The 20,203-nt window shown below is 36.9% G+C and overlaps 1 protein-coding gene across 3 annotated transcripts in view; it reads left to right on the top strand.

Annotated features, from left to right (window-relative positions):
- LOC121731569 (protein outspread) overlaps nt 1–20,203 on the top strand; it is a 256,640-nt gene that overhangs the window by 211,725 nt on the left and 24,712 nt on the right. For all 3 annotated transcript variants that reach the window (XM_042121053.1, XM_042121052.1, XM_042121054.1), the window contains exon 4: nt 13,418–13,606. In XM_042121053.1, coding sequence (XP_041976987.1) covers nt 13,418–13,606 — 189 coding nt within the window. The remainder of the gene's footprint in view (nt 1–13,417; nt 13,607–20,203) is intronic.

Here is a 20,203-nt window from a genome sequence, read left to right as displayed (position 1 = left end):
GATTTTTCATCTGCAGACCAATTACAGGTGTTTAAGACTTTAATACGTCCGTCACGAGCAGATTATCGCCTTAGGAGGGTTTCTTAGTTATGTTAGGACAGATGAAATCATCAGCGCGTACGGCTATATTGACTAGCTCATCAGCCCGAAGCTGCAATGTTGAAACGATCAATAATAATTTAGTCTAAAATTACTATAGATTGTTTGAGATTGAAGACGATCGTAATATTATTTATGGATTACCATCTTTGTTTAAATTAGGTAACAAAATATTTTGCGTAGCGATTTTAGGAACATTAGTGATCATCACAATCAAGAGATCAACTGATTATTATTATATCTAAAGTTCAGTCGTCGTTTGGGGTATCATTCTCTACAATAACGTTGCTTGGCTAATCTTAAATTAGTCAATTCTGTCGTTGGTTTCCGCAATTAACCAATTACTAATAATTACAATTTAGTATTGTAACAATGTGGGAACTAGAACTCGTGTAAGATCAATACTTATTCACTTTGAATTCGCTCGTTCTTGCTACAATTTCGTATTCTAATGTCGGTATTTCCGCGCGTCCGTTCTCAGTCAGTGCCGGGCGCGGAATGCTGTCAGTTGCGCATTGCGCAACCACCAGCGATGCGCCCGCGCAGCCGCGCCCACATACACCTGCTAACAGTGCTAACTTGACACATTTAGCCCTATTCTGCTGAGAAAACTCCATAACTATTCGATTTCTGGGCTTCGTGCTCTAGAAACTGCCGAATTTTCGGGAAAATATGGTGTTAAGGGTCAATTCAGACCGTAACGCGACGAGGCGAGGCGCGGTGCGGCATGGATTTGACAGATTTCAATTGCGTGAGACGTCTTGCAAATCTGTCAAATCCATATAAATTTAGAAATGCATCTTAGATGCGTCGCGTTGCGGTCTGAATCAACCCTAAGAGGGTTTAATTCTCCCTACAGCTACGCTTTCGCCTATTTTTGGACAAATCCATTAGTCTATGGTTGATCCTACGTAACCTGCAGTTTTATTCGCATTTACCTTGTAAGTTGCCCTTGGGCCTTGTTGAAGGCTCTTTATAAAAATACTGACATTAAAAATAATGGTCCATTACAGATAAGTAACAGAATGCCCCGTCAATATCTTTCGACAAATGGCTTCGACAAAATTATATTAACATTATGACGGGATGTGGGTAAGCAATTAAAAATAAATGTCACCATGGAAACCGACCATCAGATACCGCTGACGAATGCACCTAGCTCGCTCACCAGAAAACAAACCCTGGTACCAATGTGGTAAGGTTTAAAATTAGTTGCTTCTCTAAGAAACCATTTACCGTCCTGATAATTCCTTAGTAAGTAAAGCATATGACCTGCGTTATCTAAGATGTTAATCGCGAGGTGTATTAAAAGTTGTAAAGTAACACCTTACTGCAGAACGGATGCGCTCGCAATAACATTACTTTGCTGCTAAGTAATTAGATTAGTTCGTTGGGCAGTTTGTTTCTTTCAAGTTATCCTACTTTATCTTAATCATCATTTTCATCATCATCAACATTATCATTCTCATTGTCCCTTTCTGAAGAGAAAGGACCTCAGCATTGGGGACGACCTGATCTTTCTCAGGGAGACCAAGGTCTACTGATAGAAGACTGTAGTCTAGTCAGAACTGTAGTCTACCAGAAAAAATGGTAGCTCTAATACCATTTGTGATTAATTTGAATCGAGTGGACTTTAATTTGGGAATAAAAAGGAAAGAGGTAAAGCAGTATCTGACCTGATAATCCTTTTTTTTTGCTCGGTTTCGTTCTGTAGCTTGCTTGCTTCGAGGGCCCTGTTTCTTCTTGGCTTGACACAGATTTTTTCACACTTGGCTGATTTAAATAGTTCTATAGGCTATCGCGCATAGTAACGACGTAGAAATTATGTTAGATTTCTCAGAGGCGCGGCGGGCAGAGGTGCGTTGTAAAAGAGGCTCGTTTTAGGCTAGATATAAGCATGACCTTGAACTTCGCCATCTTGTATAGGACAATGGACCTCGTCAAAATCAATGTTTTGAAGATGACATTTTTATGCAATTAGTAATTACCTACACAAATGTCATCCACGTCAAAACATCCTTGCAGTTATCTGGGGGCACGGTAGTGCCCCAGCCAAGCTTTTTAGCAAAGGCACGGCCGTACCATACTTTTCTCGATACAGATTGACGTAATGTAAATCGTACTTCAGCAGCTGGCAAATATTGTTATTATCCGACTTCCTGACTTCAGACAGGGTGTACCGTGTAGTTAGCGTATGTGGTAGATACACCACTACATAATAACACACCACCTGACAGGCTGATTGGACCGTTTATCTAATGTGAGGTCGTCGGTCCGTTTTGTCCGTCAAACGTGTACGACGTACGTGCCCCGTTATAATTTAACTGAGGTTTAAAATCAATCATACTCGACCTGCTGTGGCAACCTAGGTCGGGTCACACCAAATACGCAGCACGATGCATACTAGTCAAATAAAATTGTATATGTATATATTATGTATTGAATATTGATATCGCCTATAGTTTATAACAGTAGAAAATATACGTACGTTTCAAGTGCAAGCCGTCGCGTTCGCTCCTGAAAAAAAGAATGTTTGCGCTATTCTTACGAAATTCCGTATAGGGAAAATGAATTCCAAAATCATGCGTAAGCAGGCAGCCTAAGTCACATAGCCTAAGCCACATACTTCATACTACTCCTCAATTTGAGGCCGAAACCAGGAAAATATCAGGTCGCGTTTTCTTCACTGACCTTTTCTACGCCCTGCCCTAAAACAGCCTCGCTCTGCAATACCTACGTGGCAGTACCTCACTGTCATCAAATTATCTAAAAAGAGTCTAAACTCTAAAGTTTTGCGTCAGTCCGTGCTCCGCACCTTGCTTTTTTCGAGTCGGAGCTTTTTTACGATAAAAGCTTACGTAAAGTTATTTAACAGTAACCTTTTAAATGTTTAACCCAGACTAAGATAATGTTATCGCCAACAATAAGCGGGTACAGATTAGCAACTAGTCAGTCTGCATTCCGAGCCTAATGTTTAGAAAGCGACCTTAAACTGCGTCACTTGACTTGTTTTTTGGGAAAAAAACCATTAGTAAAAAAAATACTTTTTTTTTAAACAAAACTTACGAAAATCAGGCACCGCATGCTGCTCAGCAACTTATTAACTAAAGTGTAAAATACGAGTAATATTGTACAAATACGAAAGTTGGTCTGCCTTTAATTCCTAATTCCTAACTCCAAAACCAATTGTGCAGAGATACTAAGAAAATAAAAATTTTATAAAATGAACAGTTTTTGCGTGACAACGTCTAGTAAGTAATAGGTACGTAACAATCCATTTAACTGTTTGGTTTAACCTTACGTTTCAGTTTTTAAAAAGTATAAAGTTTTTATAATTCAAAAGATGGTTTCGAAATGACCTCCCAGCTCAATGAATATTTAAGGGTTGGGTCGGGAGTGGGACATATGGGACTTTTTATGCCGAACTTGATTGCTTATTGTATTGTAATGGGTTATGGGACACAATGATTAAGTACGTGTAAGGCTGAGGGCACACTATGTACTCTCGGTAACAACTCGGTAATTTTCATATTATACATAGATATGGAAGATCCAACATTTATATTCAAGAAAACGTACTTAAAATTAGGCAGACAAAACATGGCAAATAGAAGATTGAAATCTGTATATAAGCTTAGATAAAAGTAATATTAAGCCGTACAATCAACAACTTGGGAGACGTCTATAAACGAAAGACGTTTTTAGCGCCCTGCTGAGTAGGGCTCTTTATTATACATGGGGGAAAGATTTCTCTATCTCCGGCGGATTGGGGATATCTCTCGGAGTATGTGGAACTCCTCCATTCAAGACAAAATTGCCAGGAACTATTAAATACACCGCAACTCTACTAAAGAGAGCTGCAACTGAAATCAGCTGATGGTTTTGGGAAAGTGAAACATGTCAACATTTAAAAGGCCGATCTACTACATCAAATCTTCTTGTTGCGTACGATTATGTTAGTGCATGTATGGATGCGGGTGCCCAAGTTGATGCTATATTTACGGATTTCAGTAAGGCGTTTGACCGAATTGACCACTATTGCGGAAAATTTCCCTCGCAAGTATACATGGGAACCTCTTTCGATGGTTTTCCTCCTACATTAGTAACAGGTCGCAAGCGGTAGCCCTTAATGGGTTTATGTCAAGCTGGATGCTAGTGCCTTCTGGCGTCCCTCAAGGATCCCTTCTGGGTCCCTTACTATTTTCCATATTCTTAAACGATATATCTTCTTGTTTATTTTATTCCAAACTTTTACTTTATGCTGATGATTCCAAAATAATGAGGCATATTTTATCTCTTAGCGATTGTTGGCTTCTGCAAGAGGATCTTAACAGATTTAGTAACTACTGTACTATTATAACAAATTAGACTTAAATGTAGCTAAATGTTTTACTTTAAATTTTACCCGCAAACCTAACTCAATTAACTTTAAATATAAACTTAATAATAAAGAATTGCTAAAGAAGAACTCAATGAAAGATCTGGGAATAGTTGTCGACACTAAGTTGATTTTTGATAAGCACGTCGATTATATTGTCGACAAAGCTTCAAAAGCTCTCGGTTTTGTAATAAGATCTTGCAAAAATTTTAAGAACACCAAAAAACTATGAAAGTTTTGTACTGTTCTTATGTACGCAGTCTTTTAGAATATTCCTCGGAAGTTTGGAATCCTCAATATAACATTTATATTCAAAGAATTGAATCGATACAAAGCGCTCTTTAAGGTATCTTCAATTTAAATGTGGTCTCAATCTTCCAGATTATGAATCAAGATGTAAAAATTCCATTTTCTACCATTCCTTCTTTCCACTATCGCAGAAATGTTTCCGATCTGGCCTACTCTAGTAAAATTATTAATAATACTGTCGATGTTTCTGAATTATTAAGCCAATACAATTTTAATATCCCTATCCGATATGTCCGTAACTTTGTTCCACTATATGTCCCACCGTACAACACCTTTTACCGTCGCAACTTTTTCATGTGTAGATCGAGCACCCAACTTAATTTTATTATTAGCAATCAACTCGAAGATATTTTCTCTTTGAAGCCCTTTAAAATTAGAAAACTATTAACGGACGCGTACTTTTCTAGTAAGTCCAATTAAATATTCATTATTATATTACGTGTTTTAACATGAAAAATAAATCAGATCATTGCATAATAATAATTATACAATATAACAATTATATATTTTCAAAATCACTTGTGTAATTTTTCTATTATTACTTACTATAAGTTTTTCGTTCTACTTTTGCAGTGGTTATACTAAATATATATTTTTTCTCAACTGTACTATTATTATTTAGCCATAGCCAATCATACCATCTAGATCATTGTCTTGATAAAGTTTAAAGTTATAGCTATGAATGTATGTAGGTATGTATACATTGATTTTCACTTCTCTCTCTTTTTTTAGTATCTTAACTATTAGTGGAAACTTGTAATTGGCTCTTAGCTTTATAGTAATCTTTGTTATAGTTATTTTTAAGTAGCTGTAAGTTTTCGAAATAAAATAAAATAAAAAAATAAATAAAATGTCGGACATGATCTAAGGAGCCGGAGGAAAGTGGGTCACGTGACAATGGGGCCGTAATTGCCCCACCACAATGGCGCATTGTCCCCACTTCCGACGCGCGCGCATCCTGCGATCTCATCTATTACACATAGACACTGTGTCGTTGACATGTTTCATGCATAGTTTGGACACAATATGACCAGGGCAGTGGCGGCCTTAGTGGTTGGTGAACTGGGCAATCGCCCGGGGCCTCGCGTCGAGCAAAACGTCTTATAGTTGTATTTAATTTATGAATTTTTGGCGGTGAGGTCCCGGTGTCGGCGGCGGTGGACAGACGGCCAAAGGGCCTCGCAAAGACCTGCTGACCGGGGCCTCGTAATGGGTAAAGCCGCCACTGAACCAGGGTTTATCAAAGCGGAGTAGAGTACGTAAACCCTTAGAGCCTCACCATTCGTTGAAAGGCGGTTTACGGAACGATTTAATCGTAATATACAATAGGCCATCTTCATACCAGCAGGACTAAAATTGGCATCTTGAGGGAAACATACAATGTTTGAAAGAAATTCTTCCTCTGTTACTTCTGTTCAATCCTGTAGGCCTACTACGAAACCGTTTTGAGACTCAAATAATCGGAAGAGAATGCCACGTCCTGCTCTAACAACGTCATTTCACGTTTGTTAGAGAAGGACGCAACGTTCTCGTACGATTGTTTGAGTCTCAAAACCGTTTCGTGGTACTGGCCCAGACCGCCGGGCAGCTCAAATCACTAACGCGTGATTTCAGATAAGTCGCGAAAAACTTTTCACGAATCACGTCTGATTCTGAAAGGTCTTATTTTTATTCTACTAATGCAATTTATGGCACCTAACTACCACTTGACATTACAATTTATAAGCCCTACGAACTAATCCCAGCCTTTTTGTAATCATCCGCTGGCACACATAGTATTGAAGCCGGGCGTAATGCAGCACACGAGGGCTGCCAAGTGCGGTGCCAATCAGCTGATCTGCGGTAATCGGCTTACCCTACAAATGTGTCGCACGCTGTATAGTGCATGAAGGATACAGGGTGATGCCTTTTTGTGCATTTTTTCCGTTAGTTTGTTAGCATGTGAGCTTACATTTAACCGCCAATACCCTAAACTAAAGCCTAAACAGATGGTGTTGATAACTAATAAGTAATAATACTATTATTTATGCCAGTTTACTCTAATTTTCTTTTTTTAATAATAATATAAAATGCGTAAGTGTATCTGTCTGTGTTACCATTTCGCTCTTCAACTATTTAACCGATTTTAATTTTTTGAGCTTTGAGACTTGAGAGTTCCAGAAAATGGCAATATAATTCTTATCTCGTGAAAAATGCAATTTTCTGGTGAACCTAGTTGCGGCTAGTTTAAACATAAAAATAATAATCAGATGCTTAACTGAGATGTACATTATACAAGATAAAATATATTTATGTAAGTAATTGTAATTGATATTATAAATGAAATATATGAAATAACAAATTGATTAAATTAATCTAGTCAGGGTCAAACTTGACTCTCATAGCTCTAACCTTGGTGCATACGTGGGTTAATTGCAATAATAATTCAAAATGGTCTACTTGTTGCAGATGAAGTACTAATTAATATTATTGCCAATTATTACAAGGAAACATTTATTATAATTTATATGTAAGTAACTTCTTAATTGGTGAATTTTTAATTCGTTTTAGAGATTCTTTTATATTTAGCTACAAAATAAATAAGTACTTATCAGAATTATTAAAAATTTCCAAAAATTTTAGCATACATGCATGTTTTATTCTTTCTGTGACATTAACAAAAATACAGATTTCATATAATATGTTTTTCGGATAAATACTTAGAAGTTACAAAAAAAAAACAAAAAAAAAAAAGGAAAACATTCTGTATTTCGCATAAGGTGAATGTGGCAAAGTTTGATCGGCACCCACAGCCCACTCTCACATCACATGCTTTCAAATAACTCGTTAAAATAACGACAAGTTGACCATTAACTGTATTAATGGTTATCCGTTGTTTCCTAGAATCTAACTGTGCCTTTATTTATATGTCCTGCGGAGAAAATTCCTGGTAAGGAGAAAAACTGATTTGCTAAAAAACTAAGTGGCCTCCAGGGAAGTGTTTTGCCGAATAAATAAGTTAAGAATACGGCCAAGTGCGAACCAGTCGTGCATACGAAGGGTTCCTTACAAAATGGCTAAAACTTTTTCGGTTTTTAATATATTTTGTTATGATAGCTGTAACAGATAAACATTTGGATATAATACTGTAATGCTGGCGATAAAGAGGCAGATGAACAGGAATACCCACAGTATAAGAAACCCATTTTACCTTAAGGGCACGAAGCCTCAGAAAGGCTATTATATATACGTATTTAATGATAAATAGTGTTCATCGAGTCAATGAAATACAAGATAAATCCATTCATTTTGAAACAGAAAAATATTTTGCATAAAATCTGATCGATGTAGTCGCGGACAGAAATCGATTATAATCGATTTTCGTAATCGATTCCGATAATATATCGCCTTTAATTACAGTATATTGGGCAGATATGATTTATTTTGCCCGAGTCCTACATACGGGTGCTTGCGATAAAAATTCTTCAAGTATCAACCACGCCCAGAGAGTATTAAAGTATTCGTGTAATGCGCACAGAATTAGATGGTGTTACTTTTGAACGTGGGCGAGGTATAGCTACCGATCTTTAAAAAGAAGATTATCTTAAAAGATTGGAGAAAGCGCGTAAGAATAAGATGGTAAGAAATATTTTTAAAATCTCGACACTAGCTTTTATGAAAGGATTCGTGCCATAGAAACAGACATTATTCTCATACAAGGTTTGTATAACACTTTGGAGAAGCGGCTGGTTTATAAGGCAAGAAAAACTCATTGTATGACTATAATGTAAATCTTCTTAAGAGTTAGAACTAGGTAAATAAAATGTTTAAACCAAAACATGCAATATTAGAATAAAGAAATGATACGTAAGACCTGATATTTCCAAATTAAAAAAAACCTGTAGGATCACAAACACAAGTTATGTCATTGCTACGTAAGAACCGAGAACCAGATAGAAGCGATCATTTAATTTTGATTTACATTGAAGACATCGATACAGTTTATATGAAAGAGAAAGTGGTTGCGCAACCGGCATTCCGATAAGCGGTGAAATTATCACATGTGATATATCACGTTATATGATATATCACTAATTAATAGCACGAAAGTTTATATAGATCATAATTTAGATAGTGTATGAAGTATGGTAGCTTCCTGATTATGTTCCATAAATCTAGAAAATATTAACTACCGTGAGTGTTTAATGTTTATCATCAGTAGTAAATCATTTGTGAAATTTGATAAGTGTCTTCTATAAGCGCAAGCTTACTGGACTTAGTACTTCAAAATTCAAATAACTAAATATGGACCAAATCACAAAACTAACGCTACTTTCTATTCAGCATAATCATAAAGTATAACTGGCAAAGTTAATCCAGTTTCCAGTGCAATAAAATCTACAATATCTAGAAAATTGTATGAAATAGGGAAGCAACGCAACAATGAGCAGAGATCCGACCGCAGGCTTGATCTCGATCGATCCCCCAGGCACCGCTATTCGATACAAAAAGCCAAGATATCACCACAACATAATGCAAACAAAGCCGCAGGTAGAAAGTCGTATGGTATAAGAAAATAAAGACGTAAACCTATATTCAGAAATGATTTGGTCCAAAACGTTACCTTGTGGTATGCCAAAATCTAAAACAAAATGTTCTGTAATTGCAAATATTTAAGAAATCTACAAATATATTTAAATCGTGCGATTTGAACAAAAACAATTTGAGATAAGTAATACTTTTTAAGTTGTAGAATGCATGACCAGTTTTATCTAACGCTTTAGCTAGATCTAACTGCTGCGCTATTGGGATAAGTATAGTTTAGCTCCCTGTTGGTTTTCCAATCGCTGTCAGTTATCGCTTGTGGTGCTACAGGCAGCAATCATACCGTCATAGGTTATGATTCCGGAGTAGAGGATCACTTTTGTTGGCTACACTTACTGTAAATACACAGTGTCCATTTGGAAACTTCTGGAACTAGAACTTTCCACCTTTGTCGTAATATTTCGACATCATCCTTTATTAATTTGTTGAAATTCTACTTGATTACTATCATTATGAATCAAAAATAATGCAATTTTGTCTTTAAATTAAAGTATATACTTATGTAACTTTTTTCAGAGATTCACAAACGTCTCTGAATATGACCATGCAATGGGCATCCAGTTCTGTTGATGATTAGTCGTAGTTAGTTATAATATATTTTTATTTATTATATATAATATATTTTTTATTCATCATAAGGATATTGTGTCACTAATGTATGATAGAAAATGTATTAATGTCTATTATATGATAATACATGGAGAAAGCAGACGTAAGCGACACAGCTGTGTATCAATGCGCCGGGTGACGCGGTCTACATGCCAACTCTACCGATTAGGGACCTACCTTAGGGCAGGGCTGCCACTGGCATAAATAACGGTAAATTTAATATTGATCAAGCAAAATTTTAATACTAGATTTATTATAAAGACGTACACAGTATTTCCAATAACCCATAAACTTACAAGTTTAATTGAGGTCGTAGCATTTTTCCAAAACTCGCCGTTTCTCAAATCTTTGGTTCCAAAACTACTTTTTAAAATAATACGTATGACCATGCGCACTCTCTAGTGCTCTTAAGTAATCCGGTAATAAAAAAATAATATACAGCAACTTTAAAAATGTTTTAAATATTATTTATCCATCACTACCAACAACCCTATCCGCTATGCAAACCACCATGACATCGCCATGCTTATTATCACAGGAAAGCTAATCTTAGAAACTCGGGCAGGGCTACCACCCTAATGGATTACTGACGGAGATCGAACCCAATTACCCGCGATTGCCTATCGCCTGCGAATATCTTTACATTTATTTATTATGCGCCGTCGTATGACGTATTTGTGGCTATTTTAGGATATTGTTTACTTCGAGTAACCTTAATAGGTAGAAACGATGAATCACTCTTTGCCAGATCGAAGTCTGTGATATTTTCTTTTCTTTTTTTGTGTGCATGCGCTTGCATCTCTTAAACATCTAATTCACGTACCACGAGTAGAAATCCGGCTTGCGTGCGTAACTCAAAATTTAATTAAGAATCAAGAGATAAATTCAGTCGTAAATTAACTAAAGCCTTCATTCTCCTTTCACCATCATGAATATTCTGAAGGTGTAACCTTTCATCTTATACCGAAACTAATAACGTGTTCCATAATTCTAAGGACAGTTGCCGAGTGGGCGACAGTTTAGAGCCTTAACGGTTTAGAAACCGGCTCTACGACCCTCAACACCTGATGGACCAATAAACTCTTTAATTAAGCCTCGGGATATGACCGATCCTAGATAAAGGAACTGTTCCTTTATCTAGGATCGGTCGGAATTTAGTTTTGAACTTATCTTCCTGAAATCCTTCAATGTCGTCAACGTTCATATTGGCGCTCGATTTTTATTTAAATAAAGAAAGACAAACGCTCATATTCCTGCATACTTTCAAAGAAATTCCATTATGTTTATTGCCTCGGTCTGATGACGGATGTACGAACAGCTATATTTCCAATCAATGGCCGTCCTAAATGCACGAATTATATTCACGGTCCAGTCGCGCGGCTTTGTCCCGTTGCAACGGAAATTATGCTCATTGAACATATGAACAATTGCTGCATTAATTTGATTTTATCTCGTACTATAGCATTCATTGCTCTATTCACATCGGCTATATCATATGTTACCGGGAATAATAAGCAGCGTTCTGCAGAAATCACTGGTCGGTTAAGTCGTTCATCAAGGCTATTAAGATATGCTTTATAACTAATGAAAGCTTATGCATCGCTTTAATTTGATTCAGTGAAGATTTTATACGTCTTGACTGGTTTATTATGCAATGATAGATATAATATTCTGTCTGATTTAAATTTTGTCACAGGATTTTTAGTTTTATGATTTGTAAGAGTAATTAGTTACTTCGAACTCCTAGCTTAACGACAAATAACAATTAGCGACTACATATTATAATAACTAATATTATGTTATATAATTAGTGTCGACGAAGTTATTACATAAACCGATATAATGACGTTGTTTTGTGAAACAAAGGTCGAAAGGACGGTGGTTAATGTTATTAGCGAAACACCTCACACGCTAGGTGGTAATGAAGCTGTTTATATAGCTATTAAGGTCGCCGAGTTGCAAAGATCGCTGATAATACTGTTCATTTAGATAACTGGCTTAATAAACGCTAAATATGTTGTTTAATTTGTATCATGATCTATTAATTGTGGAATTAAAATCTTGTTTATGACGATTTGACCACTGCCAACAACTAGTTTCAAATTCTAAAATCACAGGTTTTCAAAATTTTAGTGGTTTTTATAATTTTGCTTATAACGTAAGTAGGTATATGCATTTTAAGCAAATTTTGAGTAAAAACAGTTTGAAGATTCAATCCATGGATCATTCTCAAACGAGTTTAATTATAAACCAGCTCACAATATTTACAACTGTATGTCTGAATGCATCGGGAGCGTCCATATCACAAATAATTTGAGCGGAAACGGTGTTTCAAGATAAGCTCTGCTTCATCTAGATTAAAGTATCGAATATCCTTAATGAGGAACATAATTATCGTCACAGGACTGATGGGATAGTATTAGCCTTTTGAGATGAGAACCGGGAAATGGATACCAGGAATTGAAGTGTTTATGGTATTTTATAGAATGTAGTGCCTGCATACCGTTGTCAATGAAATCATGAATCCTAATTAAGACCTTTTGGAATAATTACTCTTTTGTGTCCCTTTTTGGGTTAAAATTCAAAGTACTTGTAATATTTCGAAACATTCTACGACGTGACAAAATGTTTTTTTTTTTTACTCGGTTGTTTATAACTGCAGGAAAACTATAAAAATCAACAACAGTTAGGACTTGTTTCGCCACTTCCTGATAAGTGCCGAATAGGCTATCCGCCACATAACTTGTCAGATGAAGTATAGAGAATCTGTCAAAAAAGTTGCAGTGAATAGCCTATTCGACACTTTATCAGAAAGTAGTGAAACAGGCCAGTAGTGTTGTTGATTTTATAATTGTACTTCCTAGAACTTCCTATTTCCATATAAAGATTGCTCTCGGTCGGCACTCTTTGAACGTGATCAAGTAATTGGAGACAATTCTAAGTTCTAACCCTCGTAAGACACGGAAGAGGCACGTCCCATTCCAATTCCTAATAAACTGTCCGTAAGTGATACCAATAAACAACATTTCACACCAGCTCTAATGGCTGCCCCGCTGCGAGTAATGGTGAAGAATGCGTCGCCTCCATTTCCATGAAGAATATAGCACGTGACTTACTGCTATGGCTCCAGTGGAGAATCGGTTTTCTTAATCAGATTTTGTATTTATGATTTTAAACGAAATATTTGGTATGAAGCAACATTTTACAGTTATTTAGGAAATGTTGCACAATTTCTAAATGACCATTTTGGAAATGCTTAGTATGGAGTACATGTTTTATGTTAGAGGTTACATCGGAGACAGTAACGGTGTATATTTTCTTCCTGGTAGAAATACAAAATATAATTTATTCTTTCAACTTATAAATCTTCTTCTAGCTGTCACACTCATCGTGAACTCTCGTGAACCATTCTTCTAATCTGTCTATTCCTTGTTACAGCCGGACACAGTCCCTCAGGCCAGCGTGGACATGACGACGGTGGTGGAGGTGAGCGACGCGGACGGCGTCACCGGCCACCCCTACAGCCTGGCCATCACCGCACCAGAGCGGGTCACCTTCGTCAAGGGCACCTGCAGGGAGGAGGCGCGCTGGTGGGCTGACGTGCTGAGTGTCTACCCGAGGAGCAAGGTAAGAGATAAATATTGATGTTTTAGGGAACTGTTGATGTGTTCAGATATAGCGTGAAGCACGTGACAGTTAGGTGATTCGATATGATAGAAAGGTATGATGGAATTTCTATGAATAGGCTACTTGACCTATTTTTTTCTTCAAGCTAATCGCTTTTTAATCATTCATTTTCACAAAAAAAACTAATCTTTTAATATTTTACACAGTAGAAACCCATAAAAATGTTGATTGAAAAATATGCCTTATATATGGCGCCGAAAACACTGTCCGCCATAGTGCGACGTCATACGTTTTGTATTTTAAACTCTTTTTATTGAACATTTTTTATGTGCTAAATGTACGAGTCTAGAAGTGTCCAAAAATTATAAAATAATTAAATAAGAAATTAGAAATCATTTGTAATGTTGAAAACTTTTGGAGAAAAATTTTCCCGTCTACAATAAATAGAGATAATATATAAAACTGATGTTTTATTTGAATTATTCAAGAAAATATATTTTAGAAATCTTTTTAGGCTTATTCCTATTATTTATTTACAAATAAACTTACATATAACGAGCGCGATAAATAAAAGATATTAAATAAGGAGTCTGATGACGTCACATCCAAATCGGAAGTACCGCAAAAGCGTTTCCGTCAGTACAAATCCTATTTTGATATAATCATATTTTCAAATCGACTTTATTTATCAATCATTTGCTTTTATTTGATGATAAGGGTGAAATACGGTTTCCTAGGCCAAGTTCTACTAGAAATATGTATTTGTTCAATGAAATTGAATATAGGTCAAGTAGCCTATTGTAGTTGAAAGATGTGGATTAGGCAATTCGTTACCTTATCGCTTATCGTAAGGTAAATGTACAAAATGTGAGCCCAACTATACCATGTAAAGATACGAGGTAGAACTAGTGCTCGAACCACATCGTTGCACTTACAACACTCTTAATCTGCAAGAGGTGTTTTGATAGCAAATTGGCTGTACTCAGGTGATTGTAAATGATGAGGAAGCAACGGCGTAAACCAACGTTCGCGGAGATTACCCAATGTGTAAATTGCACATCTCCATGTCTCAACTGGACAGGCTCGCGATAGTGAAATAGCGCAGCACTTAACCTCGCTTGTAAGCAAATTATCGGATACATTTCTGGACCGAAAAGCTGCAGTTATGATGCGTGTTTCTGACCAGTTTGGTCAGCAAATTAAACTACCGGCGGGCACGAAATCTCCACGTCTGCGCACGCGCCTTCGAGGAACGTCTTATTAGAGGCATAAACACAGTGTTTCGGTCTTCCTGGTAGACAGTCCTGTGATTATCGTCGGTGACAGGCTAATGAACGGGACTAATTGATTAGGTTTCCGCTCATTCATAACTCCAGGAGTCCAGATAACTCGTGTTCTCCAGATGACATACTAAAACCGCGTCAATCCCTCTACCAATCCGATGTTACCGGTATTCTTCTCAAGAGCACACGTACACATGACAGCAAACTTAGGATCGGAATCAAATTGGGCTTAGATCGACCTATTATATTGCTAATAGTAAGAAGCGTTCACAAATTGATAAACCCATGTCCTTTTTGTACTTACCACATAAATATATTTTTTGAAAAAACATATATTTCCGTTCCTTGCCATCGTATAAATGAGGCGGCTGCAGTTTTAACCCGGTTAAAATAAAACTTGGCACATTTAATTTTGTACTAACAAAATGATGTCATTAATCTTTTACCCTATCCTGCGCTCCATTATAGATCATTGTTAAGATCTCCTATGACGTGCGATCCATCTGTGTTAACAGAACGCCTGCGTATTAGTAGCTGTCTTCTATCTTGTTCCTGACATTTGTTGTTATCACAAGTTTAAAGGCTGGCTTTCGATTATAGCGACCGCGAAAAGCGAACCAGTAAGTCAGCTTTTCTGGTCCTTCGACTGTTTAGGCTACGTGTCTTACGACCAGTGAGCAACTTTTTTTTAATGAAATAAGGGGGCAAACGAGTAAACGGGTCACCTGATGGAAAGCAACTTCCGTCGCCCATGGACACTCGCAGCATCAGAAACGCTGCAGGTGCTTTGCCGGCCTTTTAAGAGGGGATAGGGTAATAGGGGAGGGTAGGGATGGGGAGGGCCTCCAGTAAACTCAGTCACTCGGCGAAACACAGCGCAAGCGCTGTTTCACGCCGGTTTTCTGTGAGAACGTGGTATTTCTCCGGTCGAGCCGGCCCATTCGTGCCGAAGCATGGCTCTCCCACGTATAAACAGCAAAATATATTGCAGAATATCCACTATCACTATCACGAGTTTTATATACAAAAATTTTATAAACTTTATACACAACATTTTTGACAGACAGGAGATATTGTGCAAAATCGGCTATCACACTTTGGAATTTTTTAGTGCTCCGTGTTTTATATACTTACAGTTTTAATTCGTTCCTCCATTCGCGGTCGCGAGTCGCTGTCGCTATAATCGGACGGCTACCTTTATCAGCGACCACGAGTTTTATCGTTTCGTTACCTTTACATTTGTCAATTTAATCGCGATCACACTGATTATAGTTAATTACGTGGAAATTCATGTTTACGACTCCGAGACTATTTTATTGGCTCGCTCTATTTCTTGCTAACGATGTGTCGTCCATCTAAATCGTAGGATATGATAAAACGATGGCTGGTGATAATTACGAAAGTCGTTACACTAATTCTTGAGCTTAGCTTACTAGCTTACACTAAGCTTACTTACTACTTACCTTTCTTGAACACAACAATTTATCCTATGCCCCGTTTCTGAGGTGTTTTGACCTATTACCTAAATCTATCTATTTCGCTAGCGCCTTTGATTGGCTAACCTTAATATTATCCGGTCAACATCGCGGTTGTAGAGGTAAACTCTTGCCTACGAATAACAATGTTCTTTTATAAATATATATCAGGAGTAAGCAACTATAAACTAAACACCTTCTCCAGCATACATTCTGACGTTTCTGAGTTTGAGATGGCGTCACGTGCATACTCTATCATGTCCCATGTCAATTAGGCCGATATCTAGCCCGGCCCGGCCCAGCCCAGCCCAGATCGGCCCAGATTCCCCCGGAACATTTCCTGATCCCCAACCACATGTCGAGATGTTCTCTCATCGCTAATGCTAAATACTCTTCAGCCATGTATCAATGTCTATCAATTTGCTCTATTTAATTGAACGGCATTTGAAGTCGGTCTTGAGAGAGTGTACGTAGGTAGTTTTGTTGTTAGGATTTAATAGAGAAATCTTGATTTGAAACATTGCAGAAGCAATAGGGATGATGACAAGGTCAAAGATTAGCGAATTTTGTTAATAAAATAAAGAAATCACGGTAAAAAATAAGTGCTCCCAAAATTTCACTTCGATAGCATTTGTATTTTTTTTGTTATGCGCCTTCAAAGTTGGATAATAAAGTCGAATTTTTTTTCAATTAAATTTCTTAAATTTGTATACCATTCGATAACTTATGCAATTAAAAGCAACTTTTGTTAAGAAACCACTTTCATAAACGCAATATTTAATATTTAATCGAACAAAGTTCTCTCCCGATGCGTACAAACTACGAAAGAGTGACGTCAGTCTTTCGTATCACTTTGTATGGAGCGTTTCGGGCAGGTCATAAAATAGACCATAATATAGAGATGTTTGTCAAATCTTGGTGAATTTTTAAACTATCAGAGTAATTCTTTCAGCGATGTTTCTATTTTTTAAGAGTCTTTCAATTACCAATAAGAAAAAAAAATTGTCATCATGCCTATTGTACAAGTCAAAACAGATGGTAAAAAAAATTTATATTGATATAACGGTTTAAGAAAAAAATCGCTGTAACGGCCGCACCCAGAAACCTTTTAAACTTTATTAAGTAACTTCATACATTAATTATTTCTGTCTTTGAAAGTTAAGTAATAATTTAACCTATCTGAGCGCTTGGTTTCATATTTAATCCGTGCTTAATAGCTGCAAATCCTTTTCAACATCCTGAGACGCAACCAAGTCATAATAGATACAAAGCGACACCAGATGAAAGCCAACACCGCTCGAAGCACCGTGACGCGGCCGTGACGTGACCGTGACGTGACGTCAGCCGGGATCCTTGCGAAGGGAATCAGGTTACATATGCTCCAAGGACTGTACTATAAAACCTGTTAGAACTCACCTGTTTCTCGAAAAGTTGTAGAAGAGCCACCTATTTCTTAAGCCGCGCCGGTTCTTCTCGCCGGGTTAGTTCCCGAACCGGTGGTAGGCACCTTAGTTACGACGTTCGAAAAGAATTTTGTAAAAAATTACTCTGAATAAAAATTATTTTGATTTTGATTTGATTTTATAATAATAATAATTATTATTATTATAAAAATTTATTAGTCGAATAGGGTAACTTGGCATATAGATATCTCTTGGAATAAGAAATACTGGAAGTGAAATTATAGTTTTTTCGCAGTCTAAAGTAATGATAAAGTTCTCAGTTAAGACTTCACTAAAGTATATTTAGGTATGTTCTAAGTTTATTAACTCTTCCTGATCTTACTAAGGAGACCTTAATTAAACGTACTAGCGTACATCTAAGAAATGATTATCATTTTCAAGAAATGCCTTAATACAAAATTAAGGGCTCTTAATCTTGCACTAAATTTATCAAAAGTGTAGATGACGTGATCGTTTCAGAGAAGCTAAGACCCGAATCGGACATAAAACGTGGCAGGCAATATATTAAAGACAGTCGCACTTAAATTTTATTTGAGGTTTATTGGAAGCCAAAAAAGTGGTAATTTAATATGGGATAATGTGGGAGTTGTACACGGTGGGTGAGAAGTCCCGGGATGAAATATATAATCTGTCGCAGGTAATAAATAAAATAATAAAATCGACTTACTGTATTTTAATTTGACGCACGCGCAGATAAGCTGTAAGTGTTAATGTAACGAGTTACAAAACTTTAAAATGTTAAGTGTTAACTATTAAACTGTTAAGTGTTAATAACTAGTTTTTATATCATCTACATAAAACAATTTATTACTCGTATCCTAACTAGACGGCGATTGTGTCAAAATTCGTCGGGAACCGTAATTTTTTCCAGGATTTTTTAATGAAATAAGGGGGCAAACGAGCAAACCGGGTCACCTGATGGAAAGCTTGACTTCCGTCGCCCATGGACACTCGCAGCATCAGAAAAACTACGGGTGCGTTGCCGGCCTTTTAAGATGGAAAAGGGTAATAGGGGAGGGTAGGGAAGTGCATAGCGGAGGGTAGGGAAGTGCATAGGGTAGGGGATTGGGCCTCCGGCTAAAAGATATCCTATGTCGTCCGAAACTAAAAGTATTTCCATACCCAACAAAATTGGTTTAACGGTTTGGGTGATTAAGAGGTAGAAGACAGACTTGCATTTATAATATTTCTTCTAAATCAAGTCATTACGCTCAAATGTCAACATTCTACGAAATCGCAAGCTTTTAGGCAGTTGAGTCATTAGGTCAATAACCAAGTTTCGAAAGATCGAAACGTTCTATATTCCTAATCCGATGTGCCTAATTCACGAATTGGGCCATCCGAGTTTCCAGGACTTTTAAAAATAATCTCTTCGGAGTTCGGCAAAGATTGATAATCCGAATTGAAGACGTGAGTTGAAGAACACAATAACTAACATTTTGTAACATATACTAATTTTTCCCATATAATTGAAACAAACCTTGTAACTTATCTACTTCATCACCTCGCTAATATATCAGCCTACACATAAAATGTTTTTGCTTTTTGGAGGCTTTAGGGCCGTATATTTGTTTATTACAAATCATTTTTCCGGCCCTAAAGCCATTTATGCAAAGCCATTTATGCAAAAAACGCCATTTTTTTACTGTTAGTTATCGTGTTCTTCTACTCACGTCTTGAATTGTGGAATTGGGGCACAAATTGGGGCAATCAGTTTACTAGTCGCCATGTTCGTCCCGGATCGAGTTACTGGTGAGTCACCGTGGTACTGCAGACTATTTCTGGATCATTTCATTTGTATAGGATTTTTCATTGACCTATCAGTAAAATATTAAAACATAGCGGATTTAATAGATCTTATAATGTGAATTGTGATGGATGAAAGAAATAGGGAATACTTCCTGATTTAGTTTTTTGTGAAAGTGTAAGCTAGTAATCCTTGTTTAACATGTGGCTTCAGGTCATTGAGACCAATGAAAGATGGAATATTTGTTTGGTAAAATAGTAACAAAAACACCTTGAATTACAAAAAAATTAGTACCTGCAGTCTATTGCAACTTGCGAACAGCTTGCCGATTTTCAGCGAGCACCAACAGACCTTAAAATCTTTACAAACACAAAGCATGCTCAAATTCTACGACGTTGACGAATCACGCCTAGTTGGCGACGCTAAAGCGTTATCGGCAGACGGCGCGCGCTACATCTCCTAGTTTCACACCTCACTACAAAGTCACCGACTCGCTTAAGTGGTATCTAACGTCTTTACAATGTTTTATCATCAGCACACGATCTTTTTATGTGAGTTTTTAAACTAAATTAGATCTATATTGACCGTTGCTATTGTGGAGCAGATAAGACAGGTAAAAGCGGCTTTTG

This window comes from Aricia agestis, chromosome 11 (assembly GCF_905147365.1).
Source record: "Aricia agestis chromosome 11, ilAriAges1.1, whole genome shotgun sequence".
Classification (NCBI taxonomy): domain Eukaryota; kingdom Metazoa; phylum Arthropoda; class Insecta; order Lepidoptera; family Lycaenidae; genus Aricia; species Aricia agestis.
Note: the sequence above shows the minus strand (reverse complement) of the source record. Positions and strands in the feature narration are given on the sequence as shown.